Source organism: Carcharhinus amblyrhynchos, chromosome 11 (assembly GCF_965287045.1).
Source record: "Carcharhinus amblyrhynchos chromosome 11, sCarAmb.v2.hapA, whole genome shotgun sequence".
NCBI lineage: Eukaryota > Metazoa > Chordata > Chondrichthyes > Carcharhiniformes > Carcharhinidae > Carcharhinus > Carcharhinus amblyrhynchos.
This window is the reverse complement of record NC_137334.1, coordinates 62,089,369-62,111,668: the sequence shown is the minus strand read 5'-3', so window position 1 is coordinate 62,111,668 and position 22,300 is coordinate 62,089,369. Positions and strand designations below refer to the sequence as shown.

At 41.2% G+C, this 22,300-nt stretch overlaps 1 protein-coding gene across 3 annotated transcripts in view; it reads left to right on the top strand.

The window, feature by feature from the left end:
• Window positions 1-591: 591 nt before the first annotated feature.
• osbpl11 (oxysterol binding protein-like 11) overlaps window positions 592-22,300 on the top strand; it is a 100,092-nt gene continuing 78,383 nt past the window's right edge. For 2 of the 3 annotated variants that reach the window (XM_080199245.1, XM_080199243.1), the window contains exon 1: window positions 592-922. In XM_080199245.1, coding sequence (XP_080055371.1) covers window positions 795-922 — 128 coding nt within the window. In that variant the 5' untranslated portion in view covers window positions 592-794. Of the gene's footprint in view, window positions 923-11,564; window positions 11,681-22,300 lie in introns of all 3 variants that reach the window. The other variant, XM_080199244.1, reaches the window with a different exon arrangement.

Genomic DNA, 22,300 nt, shown 5'->3' with positions numbered 1-22,300 from the left:
TTTAAGAATGATGTGGGTATGCCGGCGTTGGACTGGCGTAAACACAGTAAAAAGTCTGACAACACCAGGTTTTAGTCCAACCTATTTATTTGATAATATACTCGAAGTCAGTATGTGAGGCAATGAAAGCGTGGATGAAGATTTCAGTGTCAAAAAGAGACAGTTTTCTGGACCAAGGAAGAATCTGGTCCTAACAGAGCCATGTACTTAGGATCAAACAGAAGCTACGTTTGCAAGCAATCAGCTTCATCCTGAGGGATGTACAAAGATTAAGTGGGCAATTAGGGAGAGGGATTTGAAAATAAGTGACTTCAATCTCTGGGTGCAAGGAACAAGGACGCCAATGAAAAATGGTCCTTAATCGGTATCTCTATAGAAAGAAGGGAGGCATACATGTTCCGGGGCCAGCCTGTTGCCCCACACAAACATGACCAGCTGCCAGCAACAACAACAAAGACATTTCCCTCCTCGCCCCCTCCTGCAACCCGGAAGAGAAAGCTTTGGGATGACGTCACTGCGGACGGCCTATCGTCTCGCCATTGTGACGTCACGGGGCGGGAACCAGCGGGTCTTTGCGGCTTCCGGTCCGCTGACTGCTTCCGGGTTAGCCTGGCGGGGTTACAATGTGGGCTGGGGTCCTGCGCTAATTGTCCCTGGCAGCGGAGGAGCCGGCTCTCTGTCTATCCAGCAGCATTGTAATACACCCGATAACCTGTCACTGTGAACCTCGGAGTTACCCTCCCTCCGGCTAGGAGCCACCGCCGCTGCTGCTGAGGAGCTTTAGGGGTTTGACAATGCAAGGAGGGGACGTGACAGTTACAGCTTCAGCCTCAGCCTCATCAGTGAAAGTGCCTGAACCCGATGTGAAAGCAGAAGCGTCCATCCACAGACTGGTGGGGAGAGGGAAAGGCTGGCAGTATAGGTGGGTACATTCTGGTGGCTGGAAAAGAGTGGCAAACCATCAGTGTACAGGGTGTGTGATCATGATGGAGGGAAACGACCTCACCGTGGAATTCAGTGTAATTAGGATGTGCAATCTCCATTGTGTTAACGAATCGAACAACACTTCTGTTTCAATCACTGACAGAAACTTGTTGTGGTTGGCAAGGCTGTTTTGAACAATGTAGTGACCCTGTTGGATTACAGTTGTGCTGCTTTGAGATAGTGGGATCTACTTATATCCATGGATAGCTTTTTCAGGTAGTTTACACCAGTTGAAGCACTGATGGCTACAGTTTGATCGCCCTTGGTAGGGAAACTGATGCAGCAAACTAGACAAATGACAGGACTGCATCCAAGGTTTTTTCTTATTCTTGTTTTTTTTAAAGAATACGTTACTTGCAGTGTGTGTAATCAAATTGAGAATATCGCTCAGGATTTCTTGGAATATGTAAGATTTGAAAATAATACTATCATCTTTGTATTTTATTGTGGTTAAGATGTGGCAGACAATTGTGTGAAGTATCTTGTATTCTGATTCCTTTTCACTATTCCAGGAATTTACTTTTTCACAGCATTAGGGTTGCAGTAAATGAAATTGTCAGGATAATACCATATTGTACTTTCTCATCTTATTGTATGATGCAGGCTTCTAATGCTTTTTCTTTGATAGCTACCCTAGTCAAAAATGTTGTAAGGATAACCCCTGCAATTGCAGGCTAGTCAGTTTAACAGTAGTGGGCAGACTTCTAGAAACAATTATTTGGGATAAAATTAGTAGTCACCTAGAAAAATGTGGATTGATTGGGAAGAGTCAGCATGGATTTCTAAAGGAGAAATCTTGCTTAACTAACGTTGTGGAGCTTTTTGAGGAGGAAACATAAAGAGTTGATGAGGATGATGCTATTGATGAGATTACATGGAAATTCAGATTTTTGATTCACTGCCACGCAACAGACTTGAGAAAAGTAATAGCTCATGGAATAAAAGGGGCAGTAGAAACTTGGATACAAAATTGGCTGAATACTGTAGGAAACAGAGTGCAATGGGCAATGAATATTTTTCACACTGGAGAAAAGTTTGTAATGGTGTTTCCCAGGGGTTGGTATTGGGACCCTTTTCCTGATTATATATTAATCACCTAGATCTTGATGTGCAGGGGACAATTTCAAGGTTTGCAAATGACACAAAAATTGAAAGTCTTGTAAACTGAAAAAGACAGTGTAGAACTTCAAAAGAATATGGGCAAGTTGGTGGAGTGGGCAGACAGATGACAGGTAAAATTCAGTACGAAGAAGCATGAGGTGATGCATTTTGGTAGGAGGAACATGGAGAGACAGAACTAAAATAAGGAGTAAAATTCTTAAAAGGGTGGGTGCATAGATTGTTGAAGGTGGCAAGATAAGTGGTGAGAATGGTTAATAAAACATATGATATTCTGGGTTATATTAATAGGGTTCCAGGGATGAGAATCTTCAGTCTCGAGGGGAAATTGGGGAGGTTGGGACTGTTCTCCTTGGAGAGAAGAGGGCTGCAAAGAGATTTGATAGAGGTGTACGAAATCATGAGGGGGCTGGACAGAGTAGATAGAGAAAAACTGTTCCTAATTAAAGGAGCAAGAATGAGAAGGCACAGTTTAAAAGTGCTTCACAAAAGAAGTAAATGTGATGTGAAAAACTTTTTTTTTCACACAATGATTGATAGAGGTGTGGAGTGCACTGTAGGCTTGCTGGAGACGGGTTCAATCAAGACATTCGAGAGGACACTAGATGATTTCTTGAATAGAAACCATGTACAGGGAGATGTGGAAAGGGCAAGGGAATGGCACTAAGTCATGCTTCTCATTTGTAGAGCTAATGCAGACATGATAGACTAAGTGGCCGCTTCCTGTGCATAATGATTATGTGATTGTAGTACAAAGGTAGTAAGTGTTCAACATAATTGATTTTTCCGTCAGAAAACCTGAGTGTGAATGTCATGTGGCTAAATGTAGAGCTACAGTATTTCCCATAAATGAGCTTCTAAAACATTTACTCATAATTTAACCCCAGAATTATCTTCAAAGAATGTCCACAGCATCTTTCTTTATTGATTTCAAGGGCTTTGGATGCAAATGTTCCACTAAGTGCCCTAAAATGCTTTATGGATGATATCGGTTCAGAGGTAAGTTTTGGACATTTGATAGGAAGCCTTCTTCCGCAAATAAAACCAGGAGATCTTTTATGTATGTCTGTAGAGGCAGATGGAGCTTTGGTTTAAGGTCTATTCTGAAAGACAACACCTGACAGTGCAGCACTCTCTCAGTACAGTGTGATGATGGATTCTGCCAAGTGTCAATCTAGATGATGTACTCATCTCCATTTCAGAGTATGTTACCCACTGTATAAAGCACATGTGTCCAATTGATCATTGTTCCCTTTCTATTCCTAAATTTATTGAAGCAAATCCAGAAATTCTGGAGTAAACTGCTACTATTTACATATATCTTGAATGAAGTAAGTAGCTTGTTCCGCCATTCCATACGATTATGATGGATTTTCTGGGCCCTACTTTCTTTTCCATGCTATTTCCATTTCCCTCTACACCATTAGTATCCACAAATCTATTGACCTTTTCGATAAGTACATTCAACTACTGAGCATTCACAAGCCTCTGGGTAGAGAATTTCAAAGAATCAAACCCTCTGAGTGAAGAAATGCCTCATCGTGATTCAAAATGATTAACTAGGAGATCTAACTTCTCTAGCCAGGGGAATCAATCTCTTGGCATTTACTTTGCCAGACCCTTTAAAAAATTTAAAGGCAGGTATCCTTACATGAGGAGACCAAATCTCTATGTAGAACTCTCATTGTGATCTCAACAAACCTTATGTTAAATGCAGTAAAACTTTACTCCAAACTCTAACCCCTCTGTATTCATTGGATGCAAAGTACTTTGTTACATCCTGTGGTTGTGAATGGCATGACATAAATGTGAGTTTTTTTCTTTTCAAAGGAGTGACGTATATTTTGATTTCCTAATATCTTACAGTATTTGTTAATTTATAAAGAAGGACCTCAAGTGCTTCTGAACGTTAACTAGTCTTTTGCCTTTAAAAATTAATTTCTAGGTTTTTACTCCTATTGCAGTCAACAATTTTATATTCCTCTCGACTACACTCATTTTTCACCTAGCCTACTCATTTCGAATCATAGAATTCTACAGTGCAGAGAGAAGCCATTCAGCCCATTGAGTCTGCACCAACAACAATTCCATCCAGGCCCTATTCCCAAAACCCCACAAATTTACCCTGCTAATCCCTCTAACAAAAATATCTTGGGACATTATGGGGCAATTTAGCATAGCCAATCAACCTAATCTGCACATTTTTGGATTATGGAAGGAAACTGGAGCACTTGGAAGAAACTCTGATGTGGAGATGCAGGCGTTGGATTGGGATGGACACAATAGGAAGTCTCACAACACCAGGTTAAAATCCAACAAGTTTCTTTGGTAGATTGAGCTTTTGGAGCACTGCTCACTTACCTAATGAAAGAGTAGCATTCCAAAAGCTCGTGCTACCAAATAAATCTGTTGGATTTTAACCTGTTGTAGTGAGACTTCTCGTTGGAGGAAGCCCACGATATATCCTAACTATTATCACTGTGTAGCTTCTGTGTCCTCTAGCTTATTTTCACACCTAGCTATGTATTATCAGCAAACATGGATACATGTGCACATATATGTGAATGATCAAATTAACATTCTGCCCCCGCACGTTATAGTTCCTTGTTCCTCTGTCTCATTGTCTCAGTCGGTCTTTATCAGGAGCTGCTTTGTGCTTATTCTCCCTCTTTCATGGCACTTCTGCTTTTGTCTGCGGTTTGCTGCAATGCCGTGCATATTTGCTCTCAGATAAGTTGCTCCTAATTGGCATTATGTCATTTAACTAATCTCTTTTTCGGCTTGATCTTTAACTCCCAGCCTCCATATTGCAAGAGCAAGTCCTGAAATTGCAAAAAAAGGAAGAAAAGTTTAACATGTTAACTAGATAATGAAACTTCAATGCAAACAGCTCCCTTTACCAGAAACTCTTGCTATTTAATTTTTTTAAATAAATTCAAATCTGGCTAATGATTAGCTGCATTATTACGCCACACTTTTTTTGTGATCTCGCTTGCTCCGGACTTTTTCACCTTGGTTCTGCAACATTTGCTGCCTCTCTTTGCAGGTCTTGCTATCCTGGCTTTTCTTTTCTGATGTTCCATGGTGCTGGCTGTTTTTATTTCCTTCTCAGCTGATTTGAGCCCTTTGAATTTCATTGACATGGAAAGATCTGGCCTTTGTTGTGCCAGTGACTGATTAAGAATTTATCAATGAATTACAGTAATAAGAGCAGTTCTTTCCATGCTCAGGAAATTCAATAGGACAAATGAACTGAAATAGAATTTTGCATGTTGCAAAATGTTATGTAGAATTTGCAAAAAACGAATTTTGTGACACGCACTCTACCTTGAGTGTTAATTGATTTCAGATCCCTTTGTCACAGTGATGTGAAATTGAGAACTTGGAAACATGAGACACCAAGCAATGACATTATTTAAAATTATTTTCCATAACTACATGTTTAGAACTCTAAACACCCATCTATCACCTAGGCAATCATGAAGTTTTCATCACAAGTTTCAGAATTTGGCAAAAGAGCTTTCTTTTTGTGTAGAGCACTTCTGAGAGAGTGCTGCGCTGTCAGAGATGCCTGCCATCTTTCAGGTGAGACAAAGTACCTCACAAGAGGTTATTGCAGAAGGTCGAGGGACATGGAGTTGGGGGTAGGGTGTTAGCATGGATAGAGGATTGGTTGTCAAATAGGAGGCAGAGAGTGGGGGTCAACGGGTGCTATTCGGATTGGCGGATGGTGACTAGTGGAGTGCCCCAGGGGTCGGTGCTGGGGCCTCAGCTTTTTACCATTTATATAGATGATCTGGAGGAGGGAACCGAGTGTAGGGTGGCGAAATTTGCTGATGACACCAAGATTGGGGGAACGGCAAATTGTGCGGAGGGTGTGGAGAGTCTGCAGAAGGATCTAGATAGGCTGGGCGAATGGGCCAGGAAATGGCAAATGGAATTTAATGTTGGCAAGTGTGAGGTGGTCCACTTTGGTAGGAAGGATTATTACTTACGTGGCGAAAAAATGCAGCAGGCGACGGTGCAGAGGGACCTCGGGGTCCTTGTGCATGAGTCACAAAAACCCAGCTTGCAGGTGCAGCAGGTGGTCAGGAAGGCGAATGGGATGCTGGCCTTCATAGCGAGGGGGATTGAATATAAAAGTAGGGAGGTCTTGCTGCAGCTGTATAGGGCATTGGTGAGGCTGCAGCTGGAGTACTGTGTGCAGTTTTGGGCGCCGCACCTGCGCAAAGATATTTTGGCCTTGGAGGGACTGCAGAGGAGGTTTACTAGGCTGATACCGGAGTTGAGGGGGTTGAGCTATGACGAGAGGCTGAATAAACTAGGCTTGTACTCGTTAGAGTTTAGAAGAATGAGGGGAGATCTCATTGAGACGTATAAGATGATGAATGGGATGGATAGGATAGAGGTGGAGAGACTCTTCCTGCTCAAAAAAGACAGTAGGACTAGGGGGCACAGCCTCAAGATAAAAGGGGGGCGGTTTAGAACGGAGTTGAGGAGGAACTTCTTCACTCAAAGGGTGGTGAATCTCTGGAATTCTCTGCCCGTTGAAGTGGTGGAGGCTGCCTCGCTAAATATTTTTAAGACGCGGGTTGATGGGTTTTTGATAAGAGAGGGGATTAAGGGTTATGGGGAGAGGGCGGGAAAGTGGAACTGAGCCACGACAGATCAGCCATGATCTTATTGAATGGCGGGGCAGGCTTGAAGGGCTATATGGCCTACTCCTGCTCCTATTTCTTATGTTCTTATTAAACTACCTGCCCTCTTAGGTGTATATTAAAGACCCATAGTACAATCCAATGAAGAGTTGGGGGAGTTCTTACGATGTCCTGGCCAAAATGCATTCTCAACCAACAGATTATATGATCATAAAAGCAAATTACTGCGGATGCTGGAATCTGAAACCAAAAGAGAAAATGCTGGAAAATCTAGAAAACATAGATTTCTATGCCTTTTAGCTTTGACAAAGGGTTGTCTGGACTCAACGTCAGCTCTTTTCTGTCTTTACAGATGCTGTCAGACCTGCTGATATTTTCCAGCATTTTTGATTACACTCTGTAAATTAGTTGCTACATTACAGCAGAGATTGCACCATTCTGTTTAATTGAATATTACATAATCAACAAAAAAATTCACAACTTTTGAACAACTTCAGCTGAAGCATGCATAGAAATTGTAGCAGATTGGTGAACATGCTTATACTTCAGAATAAATTTCTTTCATTCTCTAGTTAATTCACTCACTGATGTATAAGCACTAGTTTGGCAGTAAGTAATATGCTTTGACATATGCTGCAGGTGATACTGTTGTGGTATTTTTATCTAGCATACATACATACATAATGCTTTGCACAGGAAAACACTGTTGATCCACGTAAGCCTATTCCCAACATTCAATGCAGATCTTTATTCTGATGATGGAACTAACCGCACAAATGGGAATTCAGCTGCCCATTCTTTAAAATAAGCCGAGTTTTGCCATTCAATCGTCCCTGTTATTAATTTCTTAGTAACTTTTACCGGAAGTATTTGCTTGTGTTACTTTGATACCATTAAATTTTAAATTGTTTTCCTTCTTGAATTTTTGCTCAAGATATGCACTGATGTTTGAAGTTAATTTGCCCATGTTTTGATGATTAATGGAGTTCTGTATAAATGAATAATGAACTAAATAATTCTGTATATATCAATTGTAACTGCCCAACTCTTAAAACTATTGTGGGTTATATATAGTCTATGTGAACACCCTCCACTCTATGGGCTACAAGAAACATAATTAAAAGCCTCAGCATTTGCAAGCATCTTTAGCCAGAAGTGGATGATGCATCTTGGCCTCCTCCAGTCACTTAGGTTCACTTCATGTGATATCAGGAAATGGCTGAAGGTTCTGGAAAGCTCTAAGAGCATCCCTGTGTTAATACCGAAGACTTGTGGTCCAAAACAGCTGCACCCCTGGCCAAGCTATTCCAGTACAGCTACAACACTGGCATCTACCAGCAACGTGGAAAATTGTCCAGCTATGCCCTGTCCACAAAGAGCAGGACATGTCCATTACTGCCCCATCAGTCTATCTTGATCAGCAGCAAAGTGATGGAAGGGGTGTTGACAGTGCACTTACACAGCAATAACATGATGTAGAGATGCTAGCGTTGGACTGGGGTGGACACAGTAAGAAGACTCTCAACACCAGGTTAACATCCAACATGTTTATTTAGAATCACAAGCTTTCAGAGCGCTGTTACTTCATCAGGTGAGTCACCTGATGAAGGAGCAGTGCTCCAAAAGCTTGTGATTCCAAATAAACCTGCCAGACTTCAACTGGTGTTGAGACTTCTTACAGCAATAACGTGTTCACAAACTCACTTGGGTTTCACCTGGGCCATTTGGTTCCTCTTTGCAGCCTTGGTCCAAACATGGACAAAGAAGGTGAGCTGCAGGGAGGCGAGTGTGATTGCTGTTCACATCAAGGCAATTGTGCTGATCAAGGCAATATTTGACCCAGTGTGACATCAGGAAGTCCAAGCACAATTGAAGTTAATAGGTATCTGGGAGGGCACATGAAGTGAAACTTCCCACTAGTTGAAGTCATAAAAGCACAAAGGTAGTTGGTTGTGTTTATTGGAGGTCAATCATCGCAGCCCCAGGACGTCACTGCAGGAGTTCCTCGGGGTAGTGTCCTCGGCCCAACCATCTTCAGCTGCTTCATCAACAGCTTTCCCTTCTTCATAATGCCAGAAGTGGGGATGTTCACTGATGAGCACAATGCTCAGCACCATTTACAAATCCTGAAGCAGTACATATGCACATGCAGAAAGACCTGAACAACATTCAAATTTGGGCTGATGTGTGGCACAAATGTTGATTGCCACTTAAGTACTGAGCAATAACCATTTCCAACAATTGAAAATCTAACCATTTTCCCTTCGCATTCATTGGTATCACCATCACTGAATCAACCATCTGGGAGTTTATATTTACCAGAAACTGAATTGAGCCAACCATATAAATACTTGGCTACAAGGCCAGGTCAAAGGATGGGGATTCAGTGGTGAGTAACTCATCTCTTGACTGCCCCAGTGCCCCCAAAGCAACATCTCCTAGATACAATTCAGGAGTTTGATGGAATATTCTCCACTTGACTGTACAGTTCCAACAATGCTCAGGAAGCTCAATATCAGCCAGGACATGGCAGCCCACTTGATTGGCACATCAGCCACCATCTTCAACATTCACTGTCTCCTCAAACAACACATAGTGGCAGTAGTATTTACCATGTATATGGCACACTGCAGCAACTCACCAAGGCTCCTCTGACTGAACATGCAAAGTATAAGGTCTCATTGTCGCAAATGCTGCTCTCCTGTTTGAGGAGGAGAGCTGACTGCTGATGATTTAACCTAAGGATCACCACATCTCAGGCAAGGGGCAAGGTTGAGAAGGTGGGCCTCTGTGAATAATTTCAGCTGGGATGGGAATTGAACCCGCACTGTTGTCATTGCTCTGCATCACAAACCAGCTATATAGCCAACTGAGCTAATGGCTTTTAATTAACATATCCCTCCATAGCTGCACCTGTCTTCACCCCCCTGCTGCTACCATGACCTGAGCCGACCCGCTGTTCTTGCCGTCATTCATGTCTTTTTAACTTTCAGTCTCGCATGTTCCATTGCACTTTCCATCCTCCAACCTTCTTCCAAAGCATTTTATTCAACATTCTGCTGCACTCTGCTATTCTTCAGCAAATATGACTTGCCCATCAACATGCTCTCTTATTTATTTTGCTGCATGCAGCCTATACATTTAAATGTATGATTTTTTGCATGCTCAAGCACATGTGCTATCTTAAAGGGGCTGATCTGTATTCAACTTGCATGAGAATTTCTGTATTGCTGTGGGGCCCGGCAGTTTAGGAGAACATTGTTTCCCACTACTTCTCTCCTTGCTGGTCCATTTTCACCCCAGATGTAAAATTTGTATTTAAGTTTCTTCATAACTTTACTGCTTTCTGTCTCCAAACTCCTCAAATTCCCAACATCCTAAGATCAACTTAATATATGGTAGGTTCAACAATTTAACTAGTTTTTTTGTCAGCTCTCTATATCTCTCCTTTGGCATCTGATTTTCCTTGTGTGGGAAACAGTTTGAGAAGTTCCATTTTCTGCATTGAGGGCGTATATAGTTTTCATTTTAAATCATTAATGAGTGTAATTTGGCTAGCACTATGATTTTTATTCAATCTTGTACTCAGTTACCTTACTCGTTTATTCTTGGGGAGGAGTTTCAATTGTGACTAATTGCTGGCTTACAGTTTGTACAAGTGCACCTTGAAAAGCCTTATCAAAAATTAACAAGATCAGTAAGAACTTGGAGTTCTTAAGACTCTTTATAAGAGAGGTAACCTTGGTTTATACCTAACTTAAAGAAGAGCAGTTGACAAAGCAGCTTTTGCTGGTATTGCTTACAGACTGATAAAATAGAATAACTGAAATCAAAATACTCTGGATGCTGGAGATTTGAAATAAAACAGAAAGTGATGGAAAGGTTAGCTGGCCTGGTAGTATTTGTGGAGAGTGAAATCGAGTTTATGTTTGCGTTTTGAGTCCAATATGACTTGTTCAGAACTGAAGAGAGGTGGCCTATCATTCTGGCTCAGTTACAGTTGAGACCTCAATATACTGAACCAATTTTCAAGTTTCAGATGAGAAGAGGGACTTGGGGATGAAGGGGGATTGGTACTGAATGAGGGCTATGGGGAAAATCTGTTTTTTTTTTATGAATTTTCTTGCTTATTTTTGTGTATGGAACCTTTTTTGCACTGGGCAGTCTAGATGTGTATCCATATGATTTTTAGTACACGAGGGTCACACTTTATTTTATAAATGAGGACTTTTGCATGTGATTGATTGTTACATCTTGTGAATAACTTTGTCTAGGGTGATTTTTGTTCAGAAATACAAATGTCCCCATACACAATCATGCTGAATTCTGACTGGCCTTAATGAGTACCAGTCTCCAGGTTGCAAAAAGCTGAACACCCTCAGTCTCTCTGTTTAAGCCATTTTGTGGAAAGTCGGAGAATGTCACTCTAGGTGGCTTAGGAGTTTTAATGGACATGGAGGATGCTTTATTCTGCATCTCTAAGTCCGTTGTACCTGACAGTGAGCGCTTAATCCTGACGGTGGATGTTTTGAAATGGAAAATGTTAATTCCCTAGCACTACAAACCTCTTGCAAATGAACAAAAGTTCACAAAAGATGATGAAGAAATGCTAAAATAAGCAAAAGTACTGCAGATGCTGGGAGCTGAAACGAACAGAGAATGCTGGAAAACTCAGCAGGTCTGGCAGCATCTTCAGGGAGAGAAATAAAGCTAACATTTTGAGTCCGTTTGGTTCTTCAATCAGAACTAATGACAAAGAGCCAAGCAGACTTGAAGCGTTAACTGTGTTTTTTCTCCCTACAGATGTTGCCAGATCTGCAGACCTTCCAAATCTTTGTGAAGACATGCTTTCCTGTTTTATAGTGAATGCCAGCTTTCTCATCACACAAGAAGATCCACCAAGTCACTTGCCCATCCCAGTAAGCCATTTTGGATTGCCACTAATAGAGCGTTATTCTACTTTAAATGCACCTTGTACCAAACTGGTCTTGCTGGACCCAATAATGCTGTAATTTGCTGGATTATAAAGTTGCAAATGCCACACCATCATTCAATGAGGGAGAAACCAGATGATTATATACTGTTAATTTATTGTTAGTTGTGAGGAAGTTACTGGAATCTACTGTCATACAGAATGCCTGAACTCATGGACCAGTTTAAGCTGATCTGAGAGAGTTAGCATATATTTACGAAGAATGGGTCATGCCTGACTAATCCACCAGCATGGTGACTAGGTCTGTGGACGTTATCTATCTGGAAAGAAGACACATGAGAAGGATAAGTGGCAAGAAATAAAGGGAGATTCTCCCAAAATGCTGAATTGGTGAGAAAACTGGTCTAGATCACGACTTTTGTCGGTGCAGCTTCAGACTCGAATCTCCCCACTCTGTGCAATGCAGAGGTCACAATCATGAATCTCATTAAAAACCTGGGAGGTGGAACTATTCATTCCAGAGGCTGACAGCTCTGGAATTCTGTGCATGTGCAGTGGACCCAATCTGTCAGTCTCCCTGTTTGCTGGCCAGCCTGGGTCTCCCGCAGTGTTTCAGCACACCCCCCTCCCCGTGATCGCTGGCCCCCTCCAACCCAGACTTATCGCCATGCAAAGTGTCAGCTGGAACCCCGCCCCCCCCCCCCCCCCCCCCACCCTCACCCTCAGCGATGGGCAGTGCCAAGGTGCCCCCTTGGGCATGGGCACTTTTGTCCTTTGGGCACTCAGCCCGATGGGGTCTCCAGCTAGTTCCCCTGGCGTGGGGAACTACTCTTAAACCCTGCCGGAGTGAAATACTCCTGATGAGCTGGGAGATGTTGTCAGGCCTCGTAAGTTCTGTGCCAGGCCCAATAATATTTAAAATACATTAAAAAAAATTATTTTCCTCTCTTCCTGCCTGTTTTCAGCGTGGTCCTGACTGCAACTGTTCTCTGGCTCTGAAAGACGCGCCTGTGTCAGGAACACATGTGCGAATCCTGCAAAATGGCTGATTCGTGCATCTTCCGACCCGCCACAAAATTTGCAGGTCACGATGAGAGAATCATCCCCAAAGTTTCAACTTGGTGCACTAACTTTATGGTTGGCAGTTAGTTGGAAGACAGGAGACTAGTCTAGGAATCGAGCATTCTTTGATTAGCAAGATATGAAAAGTGATATTCTCTTGTGATCTTTACTGGGACTCAATATTATGCTTTAAATGTTAATAATTTGGATGAGGTGCAGATAAAATGCTAGTAGGACTAAAGAGTATGAGGCCCTGTTGCATAATAATGGAAACAACATTCATTTTTATAGTATTTTCGTATCAGAAATCAATCTACTCCAATATCAAGACGTATGTTTCTCTTTCAATCCTCTGAATTCTATATTTGTTCAGATATTAGAATTTTCCTCATGCTTAAAGATGTCCCATTGTGGCAGCTGAAAATATTTATGATATAATCATATTGACTGATTATTAAAATGATGAACCTTTTATATAATGTGATAATGAAACCTTGGAGAAATTAAAAATTGAATAAATTATATGAACTGCACAGACTGGTCACTGTAAACATAAACAGTGTTCCGCGGATTGATTTCCATAAGCTGATGGCTCTCTGCTTTAAGATAATGATGTACAATATGCAGCTGTGTGGTTGAACTCTTGATCTCTTTGTGAAATCCTGTGGGTAATAGTTTGCTGCTGCTGTTCTCATTTGTAGTCACATGCAGTACAAAGCCATCAATTGCAGCTGAAACATTACAGAATATACCATTTTATTATTGTATTCATTTACAGGATGCAAGTGTTGCTGGCTGGGTTATTTATTGCCTATCCCTAGTTGCCCTCCTTTTGAGAGAACATTTGAGAGTCAACCACGTTGTTTATCTGAAGTCACATGTAGGCCAGACTGGGTTAGGGTGGTAGATTTCCTTCCCTAAAGGACATTAGTGAACCAGATGGGTTTTTGCAACAATTAACAATACTTTCATGGTCATCATGAGAATTTTAGATTTAGATTTATATTGAATTCCAGTGTCATCATCTGCCATGGCAGGATTTGAACCTGGGTTACTAGTCCAGTGAAAATATCTCTATGCCTCTGCAACGAATTATGATGCAATTATGAACGTAAAACTGAATCTGTGAAATCACATATTTTATCTCCAGGAAACCTCTGTGTAGTCGATACACAGTGAAGCAGTAATCGTTTTGTGTTCACTTTATTCCGTAAATCCTTTAATACCATCCTCATTATATAATGAGGGAAGTGATAAACAGCAGATTGTTTCACTGTATCAGCAGAAATGAAAAAAATGTGCTGCCAGACCAGAAAATAGTGTTTAGATTTTTCTTTCATTGGTTTTGTGATGGACCTTTCTGGTTTTTCTGAATTATTATGGGTCAGAAAAATATGTGGATTATCTTGTACTCTTTTGAATTTTTTACCTGGTGGTGAAGTGGGGAGACAATGTAATTCAAATGTAATTCCAAAATATCCTTGCGTAAGTGCGGCGACCAAAACTGTACACAGTACTCCAGCTGCGGCCTGTACAGGGCACTGGTGAGGCCGCAGCTGGAGTACTGTGTGCAGCTTTGGTCGCCACACTTACGCAAGGATATTTTGGCCTTGGAGGGAGTGCAGAGGAGGTTCACTAGGCTGATACCGGAGTTGAGCTGTGAGGAGAGGCTGAATAAACTAGGCTTGTACTCGTTAGAGTTTAGAAGGGTGAGGGGAGATCTCATTGAGACGTACAAGATGATGAATGGGATGGATAGGATAGTGGTGGAGAGGCTCTTCCCGCTCAGAAAGGACAGTAGGACTAGGGGGCACAGCCTCAAGATAAAGGGGGGACGGTTTAGAACGGAGTTGAGGAGGAACTTCTTCACTCAAAGGGTGGTGAATCTCTGGAATTCTCTGCCCGTTGGAGCGGTGGAGGCTGCCTTGCTAAATATATTTAAGACACGGGTCGATAGGTTTTTGATAGGCAACGGGATTAAGAGCTATGGGGAGAAAGCGGGAAAGTGGAACTGAGCCACTTCAGATCAGCCATGATCTTATTGAATAGTGGGGCAGGCTCGAAGGGCTAGATGGCCTACTTCTGCTCCTATTTCTTATGTTCTTAAACATTCAAACGAAATTCATACAGTTTAGTTTTCCACTGGATAGTTGCTTGAATGCTGACATTATAATGTAACCATCAATTACACCAGCGAGATTTAAGGAACAAATTATCTAACAACAGCAGCGGCAACTGATGTTTGTGTGGTGCCTTTAATGTAGTAAAACCTCCCAAGGTTCTTCATAGGGGTGTCTCCAAACAAAATTTAGCACCAAGTCACAGTAGAGGATAGAAGATGACCAAAAGTGTAGTCAAAGATGTAGGTTTTAAGGAATGCCTAAAAGGAGGAAAGAGAAGCACAAAGGCAGAGTGGTTTAGAACATAAGAACATAATAACATTAGGGAGGCATTTCAAAGGTTTAACGACTTGGCAACTGAAGACACTGCCAAGTGGATCAAATCGGGGATCCTAAGAAGACCAGAATTGGAGAAACACAGATATTTGTGTAGGGCAAGAGGAGATTACAGAGATGGGGAGGTGTAAGATTGAGGAAATCTTTGAATTGAATCAACTAGGAGTCTTGAAGCTTGTAATAACATCCTTTAAAGGTGGTTTCACGTTTTTTTTCCTATGAACTTCTAGGCTTACAAGTATCACATACATCAGCGTACTACTTGACCCTTGAAGCCTCAATCCTTCCAAAGGAACGTAATACTTGAGAGCAGGAGCAGGCTACTTGACCCTGGAACCTGCGTCACCATTCACTAATATCATTGCTGATCTGGCTGTGATCTCTACTCCACTTTCCTGTCTGTCCTTCATGACCTTTGAATTCCTTATCAATCAAAAATCTATCCAACTCAGCCTTGAATAAATTTAAAGACCCAGCCTCCATAACTTTCTGGGGAAGAGAATTCTACCAACTTACAACCCTCTAAGAAAAAACAAGTTATCCTCATTTCTGCCTTAAAAGGGAGACCTCTTATTCTCAAATTATGTTTGCCTCATGAGAAGAAACATTCTCTGTGTATACACTCTATCAAGTCCCCTCAAGGTCTTACATGTTTCAGTAAGATCACTTCTTGTTCATCTAAACTCCAATGGGTATTGGTCCACTTTTCTTCATAAGGTAAGCCCTTAATTCCAGGATTGAGTTGAGTGAATCTTTTCTGAATTGTTTCTATCACCATTATATGCTTTTCGAAGAAGACAAAAACTGAACACAATTCTCTAGCTGTGGTCTCAGCAAGGCCCTGTACAGCTGCAGTAAAATGTCCCCACTTCTATATTCCATTCCCCTTGCAATAAATGCCAACGTTCCATTTGCCTTCCTAATTGTGTACTAAAAATGTCACTCGTACCAGGACACCCAGACCATTTGTACCACTGGGTTCTGCAATTTTTCTGTGTACGCCTGTGCGTGTGACTCGCTGAGATGTCCGGGTTGGGGGTAGTGTGGGGGGATCAATCCCTGGTTTTTGGGGGGGGGGGGTGGTGCGTGGTGGGTGGCGGTCATGGGTGTGCAGCATGCCTACTGTAAGGTTCAGTCTGGGTTTTTTAATAGTTACTCTGAAGTTAGAAATGCTTTTTTTTTCTTTCTAATTCTTTCAGAGTAACTAGCAGGGTAAAACTGGCAGAACAATCTGAAATTAATATTTTATATCACTTTGGATGGTTCCCAATTGCAGTTGTCCAGGAGAAATTAATCCTTCTGGACAATTGCTTGGTAAACCCTTTTGTGGAAGCTTCCTAGATGGATTCCCCAGGGCATCATTGAGGTACCCTAAATGCGATGCTGGGGAATCAGGAAGTTACAGGCCATGATTTTTGGGGCTGAAAAAAAATGGGATTGGTTTATGCACCAAGATCTATATGGTGATATCCTAAACTATAGATTTAGGAACAGCCTGATAACAACCTAATAAGGCAATAATGGGTGATTGATTCCTGCAGCAGCCAGTTAACAATTTAAGTTAAACCTTTTGCATTTATGAGATATCAGCCTAAGTTTCAATGTCTAGTAAAACTGGCAGCCATTCAGCTAGTCCCATAAACAGTTAGCTTTTTAAAAAAATGGTTATAGGTGGAATGTAAGTAACATTGCGATGTGGATTGGCAATTAGGTTGGAGACGATGATTAGAGATAAATCTAGTCCCTCCCTGATGTTCAGCAGAGGTTACAGTATAGAGTTTATATCCCGTCTTTCACTGCTTCTGGACAATTAATTTTTTTGATGATTGACAATGATTGTGCAAGCAAATGTGGCAGTCAGTTACATGCTCAGCAAAGTCCCACAGCCAGGAAACAAAGTCAGTGGTGGTTACAGTTGAGGAATAAATCTTGGCCAAGGTACCAGAACTTCCCTGCTTTTCCTTAATTCACATCATGGAATCATTTTTTTATCCCGGCTAACAGGCAAACAAGGCCTAGGTTTAATATTTCTTGCAAAATCAACACACCAGCCAATTCAGCTCTTCCTCAGTATTACAGAAAAGTGCTAACTCAGGTTGTATTCCAAATCTGTCATGGAGTTTAAACCCACTACTGATTCAGAGCCAAGAATGCTAATGCTTAACCAAGTTGTCACGTGTATAATAAGCAGACTCTGTCAAGTCTAACCAATTGTTCCCTTCCATAATTGATTTACAGAGATTAACATAGCAAGCAATTGAATCTATTATTACTATCAACAGTGCATAACTTCTGCAAACACAGACCAGTCGTTAGTTTTGCTTATGGCAGCAATATTTCAATCTGGGAAACTCAAATTTTCCCTTCTCCACCATCTCCAAAGACAGCTGTTAACTCTACTGGCAATCCCAACTTTTTGGGGTGTTTCCTCAGCATTATGTTGGTATAACTTGAATACTAGCAAAGTGTTTCTGTTACGTTAAATTGATCTGTCGTGATCTGCATGGACATCAGGCTTCAAATTTTAGTAATCTTGAGAAACTTTTGGAGCTGCTAATCATTAATCTGTACTGTGCAGAATTTGAACTAGGACAGCCTTTTAATGAAACCATGCACTCCATATATCTGTCTTTTCTCCAAATCCCAGGTTATCTTTGGTGAACCGAAATCGATCAATCTCAGATTTAAAATCTATGATTGGGAGCCCCCCCCCTCCGCTGCCGAGATGTTCCAATTTAGGTAGCACTGTATGGAGCCTTTTCACACTCACAAGCTTTTACTTACAGAAATGTGCATTACAAGCATGCACCTCCCAACACTGCAACCATAGTTTCAATCTGTTCGTATAAATAGGAGCAATTAATTCCCAGCGCTGAATATGATTAAATCCTCAGATATGCAGTTAACACTGGGCCTTCCAACCAATGGAAGTAATCTATCTGATTGCTGAATACATTGAAAACTCCAATCAAATCAGGTCTCTAGGCTCTGAATTCCAGGAAATGCAACCCTAGTTTGTGTAACCTCCCTTTGTAATTTTTCCGTCAAGCCCAAGTATCATTCTGATAAATCTATACTGCACTCCCTATAATACCCGTCCTATGGTGTCGTGCCTGGAAATGCTGCAGTACTCCAGGTGTGGGCACAGCAGAGCTTTGTACAGCTGTGACATAACTTATTTTTCTTTGTTTTCCATTCTCTAACTATAAAGGCAAACGTTTTGTTTGCATTTTAGGTTAATATTGTACTGTTCGTGGCATTTTTAAGATCTATGTAACTGGCCGCCCAACTGTCATAGAGTCATAGAGGTTTACAGCGTGGAAACGGGCTGTCCAACCCAACTTGTCCATGCCATCCATTTTTAAACCCCTAAACCAATCCCAATTGCCTGCATTTGGCCCATATCCTTCTATACCCATCTTATCCATGTAACTATCTAAATGCTTTTTAAAAGACAAAATTGTACCCGCCTCTACTACTATCTTTGGAAGCTTGTTCCAGACACTCACCACCCTCTGTGTGAAAAAATTGTTCCTCTGTACTTTTTTAATAAGCATCTTTTAATAAGTATCTCTCACCTCAAACTTATGCCTTCTAGTTTTAGACTCCTCTACCTTTGGGAAAAGATATTGACTATCTACCTTATCTATGTTCCTCATTATTTTATAGACCTCTATAAAGTCACCCCTCAGCTTCCTATGTTCCAGAGAAATAAGTCCCAGTCTATCCAGCCTCCCCTTATGACTCAAACCATCAAGTCCCGGCAGCATCCTAGTAAATCTTATCTGCACTCTTTCTAGTTTAATAATATCCTTTCTATAATAGGGTGCCCAGAACTGCACACAGTATTCCAAGTGTGGCCTTACCAATGTCTTGTACAACTTCAACAAGATGTCCCAACTCCTGTATTTAATATTCTGACCGATGAAATCAAGCATGCCAAATGCCTTCTTCATCCCTCTGTATATCTGTGACTCCACTTTTCAACGTATGAACATGTATCTCTAGATCTCTTTGTTCTGTAACTCTCTCCAATGCCCTACCATTAATTGAGCAAGTCCTGCCCTAGTTTAATCTACCAAAATGCATCACCTCGCATTTGTCTAAATTAAACTCCATCTGTCATTTGTCAGCCCACTGGCACAATTGATCAAGATCCCGTTGCAATCGGAGATAACTTTCTTCACTGTCCACTATGCCACCAATCTTGGTGTTATCGGCAAACTTAATAACCATGCCTCCTACATTCTCATCCAAATCATTCATATAATGACAAATAACAGTGGACCCAGCACTGATCCCTAAGGCACACCATTGGTCACAGGCCTCCAGTTTGAAAAACAACCCTCTGCACCACGGAAGCCAATTTTGTATCCATTTAGATACCTCAGCCTGGATTCCATGAGATTTATGCAACAACCTACTATGTGGTACCTTGTCTTTTGACCCCCACTCTCTCTAGCTCACAATATATTTAAATCAGTTTGCCACATTTTTAATCATTGACTTAATGCGTCAGTCTACACTGTTTACAACACTGCCTAATCTTTGTTATCAGCAAACTTAGATAGGTGGCTTTCTATTCCGTCATCTGAGTCAGAGATCTTTGTGAAATGTCACTGGTTATATCTTGCCAATTAGAGTGCCTGTCCCATTATCCGTACTCCCTTTTCTGCCACTCTTGTCAATTTCCTAAACAGGCTAAAAATTTGCCTTCATTTCAATGAGTTTCACCTTCATTTAACAGTCTCTTAATAACAACTTTATCAGTGCCTTCTGGATGTCCATATAAATCAGATCTATAGACATTCCACTGTTCACTACAGTCACCTCATCAAACAAAATGCCATCAGGTTTGTTGGGTATGGTTGGCCCAATGGTTCATATTTAAAGAATGTGTGCATGGATTAGAACAATTATTCATTTCTGTTTGGCGCAAAAATAAAAGAGGAAAGTTCGCTCAACTGTGGCTTACAAAGTAAATTCCGGAAAAAAAATTAAATCCAAAGAGGAGACGCCTAAAATTGCAAGAAAAGGCAGCAAACACGAGGATTAGGAACATTTTCGAACTCAGCAAAAGGGGACAAAAAATTAGATTAAGGGGAAAATAAAGTATGAGTAAAATTGCAGGGAACATACAAACTGACCATGAAAGCTTCATTTAAGTATGTGAAGAGAAAAAGAATAGTAAAGACAATTACAGTCAGAAGCTTGGGAAATTATAATAGCGAACAAAAAAGTGGAGGAAGAATAGAACATATACTTTGGTTCTGTCTGTCTTCACAAAAGAGGGCACAAGTAACCTCCCAGAAATGTTAGGGAACCAAGAGACTAGTGAGAAGGTGGAATTGAAGGAAATCAGAATTAGTAATAACATGGTGCTGGGGGAATTAATGGGTTAAAGGGTGACAAATCAGGGTCCGGCAATCTATGTTCCAGACTATTAAAGGAAGTGGCCCTGGAAATATTGAATGCATTGCGGGTCATCTTGCAAAATTCTATAGTCTTTTTGGAGAGTTCCTACAGATTGGAGGAGGGCAAATATAAATCCACTGTTTAAAAAGAGAACAAGAGGAAAAAGGGGAGATTTACAGAACAATTAACTTGACATCAGTAGTTGAGAAGATGCTAAGGTCTATTATAAAAGATGTGTTAACAGAATATTTGGAAAGCATTAAAGGGATTAAACATGGCAGCATGGATTTATGGAAGGCATATCATGCTTAACAAATCTACTGTAGTTTTTTGAGGATGTAACTAATGGGATAGATGAGGGAGAACCAGTAGATGTGTAACCAAAAGAGAAAACACTGGAAAATGTCAGCAAGTCTGGCAGCATCTGTAAGTAGAGAAAAGAGCTGACATTTCGAGTCCAGATGACCCTTTGTCAAAAGTGAGTAGATCATCACAGCCACTGGATGTGTATTTGGACATTCAGAAGGCTTTTGATAAGGTCCATAAAAGGTGAGTGGACAAAATTAAAGCCTATGGAATTGGGGCAGAATTTTACTCTGTTTCCTGTCAACCAATTCACGATCCATGGATCGTGAATTGGTTGACAGGAAGCAGAGAGTAAAAATAAATAGGTAATTTTTCAAGTGGCAGGCAGGCACAGTGGCATAGTGGTTAGCACTGCTGCCTCAGAGTCAGGGACCCATGTTCGATTTCTGGTTTGGGTCACTGTCTGTGTGGAGTTTTCACTTCTCCCTGCGTTTGTGTGGGCTTCCTCTGGGTGTTCTGGATTCCTCCCACATTGTGGTTTGGTACATTGACCCGAACAGATGCGGGACTGAGGTGACTAGGGGAATTTTGCAGTAACTTCTTTGCAGTGTTAATGTAAGGCTTACTTGCGACTAATAAATAAACTTTAAAACACTAGTGGGTTACCGCAGGGATCAGTGCTTGAGCCCCAGCTGTTCGTAATATATATATAAATAACCTGGATGAGGGAACCACATGTCACATTTCAGTTTGCTGACAACACAAAACTGGACTGAATTGTGAGGAGGGCACAAGGAGGCTTCAAGGTCATTTAGACAAGTTGAGTGAATGGGCAAACACGTGGCAGATGCAGTACAATGTCGCTAAGTATGAAGTTATATGCTTCGGTATGAAAAACAGAAAGGAAGAGTATTATCTAAATGGTGATATAATGTGTCCTTGTACACCAGTCAATGAAATGTGTGGAGGCCACATTGTATTCAAGGGGAATGGGGAAAAAGTGGGAATATGATATTGAGATCAAGGATCAGCCATGATCATATTGAATGAAAGAGCAGGTTCAAAGGGCCGAATGGCCTACTCCTGCTCCTAAAATCTATGTTTCACTGCTTCTCTGTTTAGAAATCAATGCTGGCTTTCTGATTAACTGAAACATTTGAAGGTGTTCTGCTGCTCTATCTTTAGTAATAGATCGTAATAAATTCCCAACAGCAGGTGTTAGGCTAACTGGCCACTAATTCCCTGGCTTCCCTGTCTTCTTACATGATGGAGTGGCAAGCTTATCTTTTTTAAATCGAAAGGAACAGTTCCTGCATTGATAGAACTTTGCAATCCCCCAACTATATTCTTCCAATGTTTTCACTTCG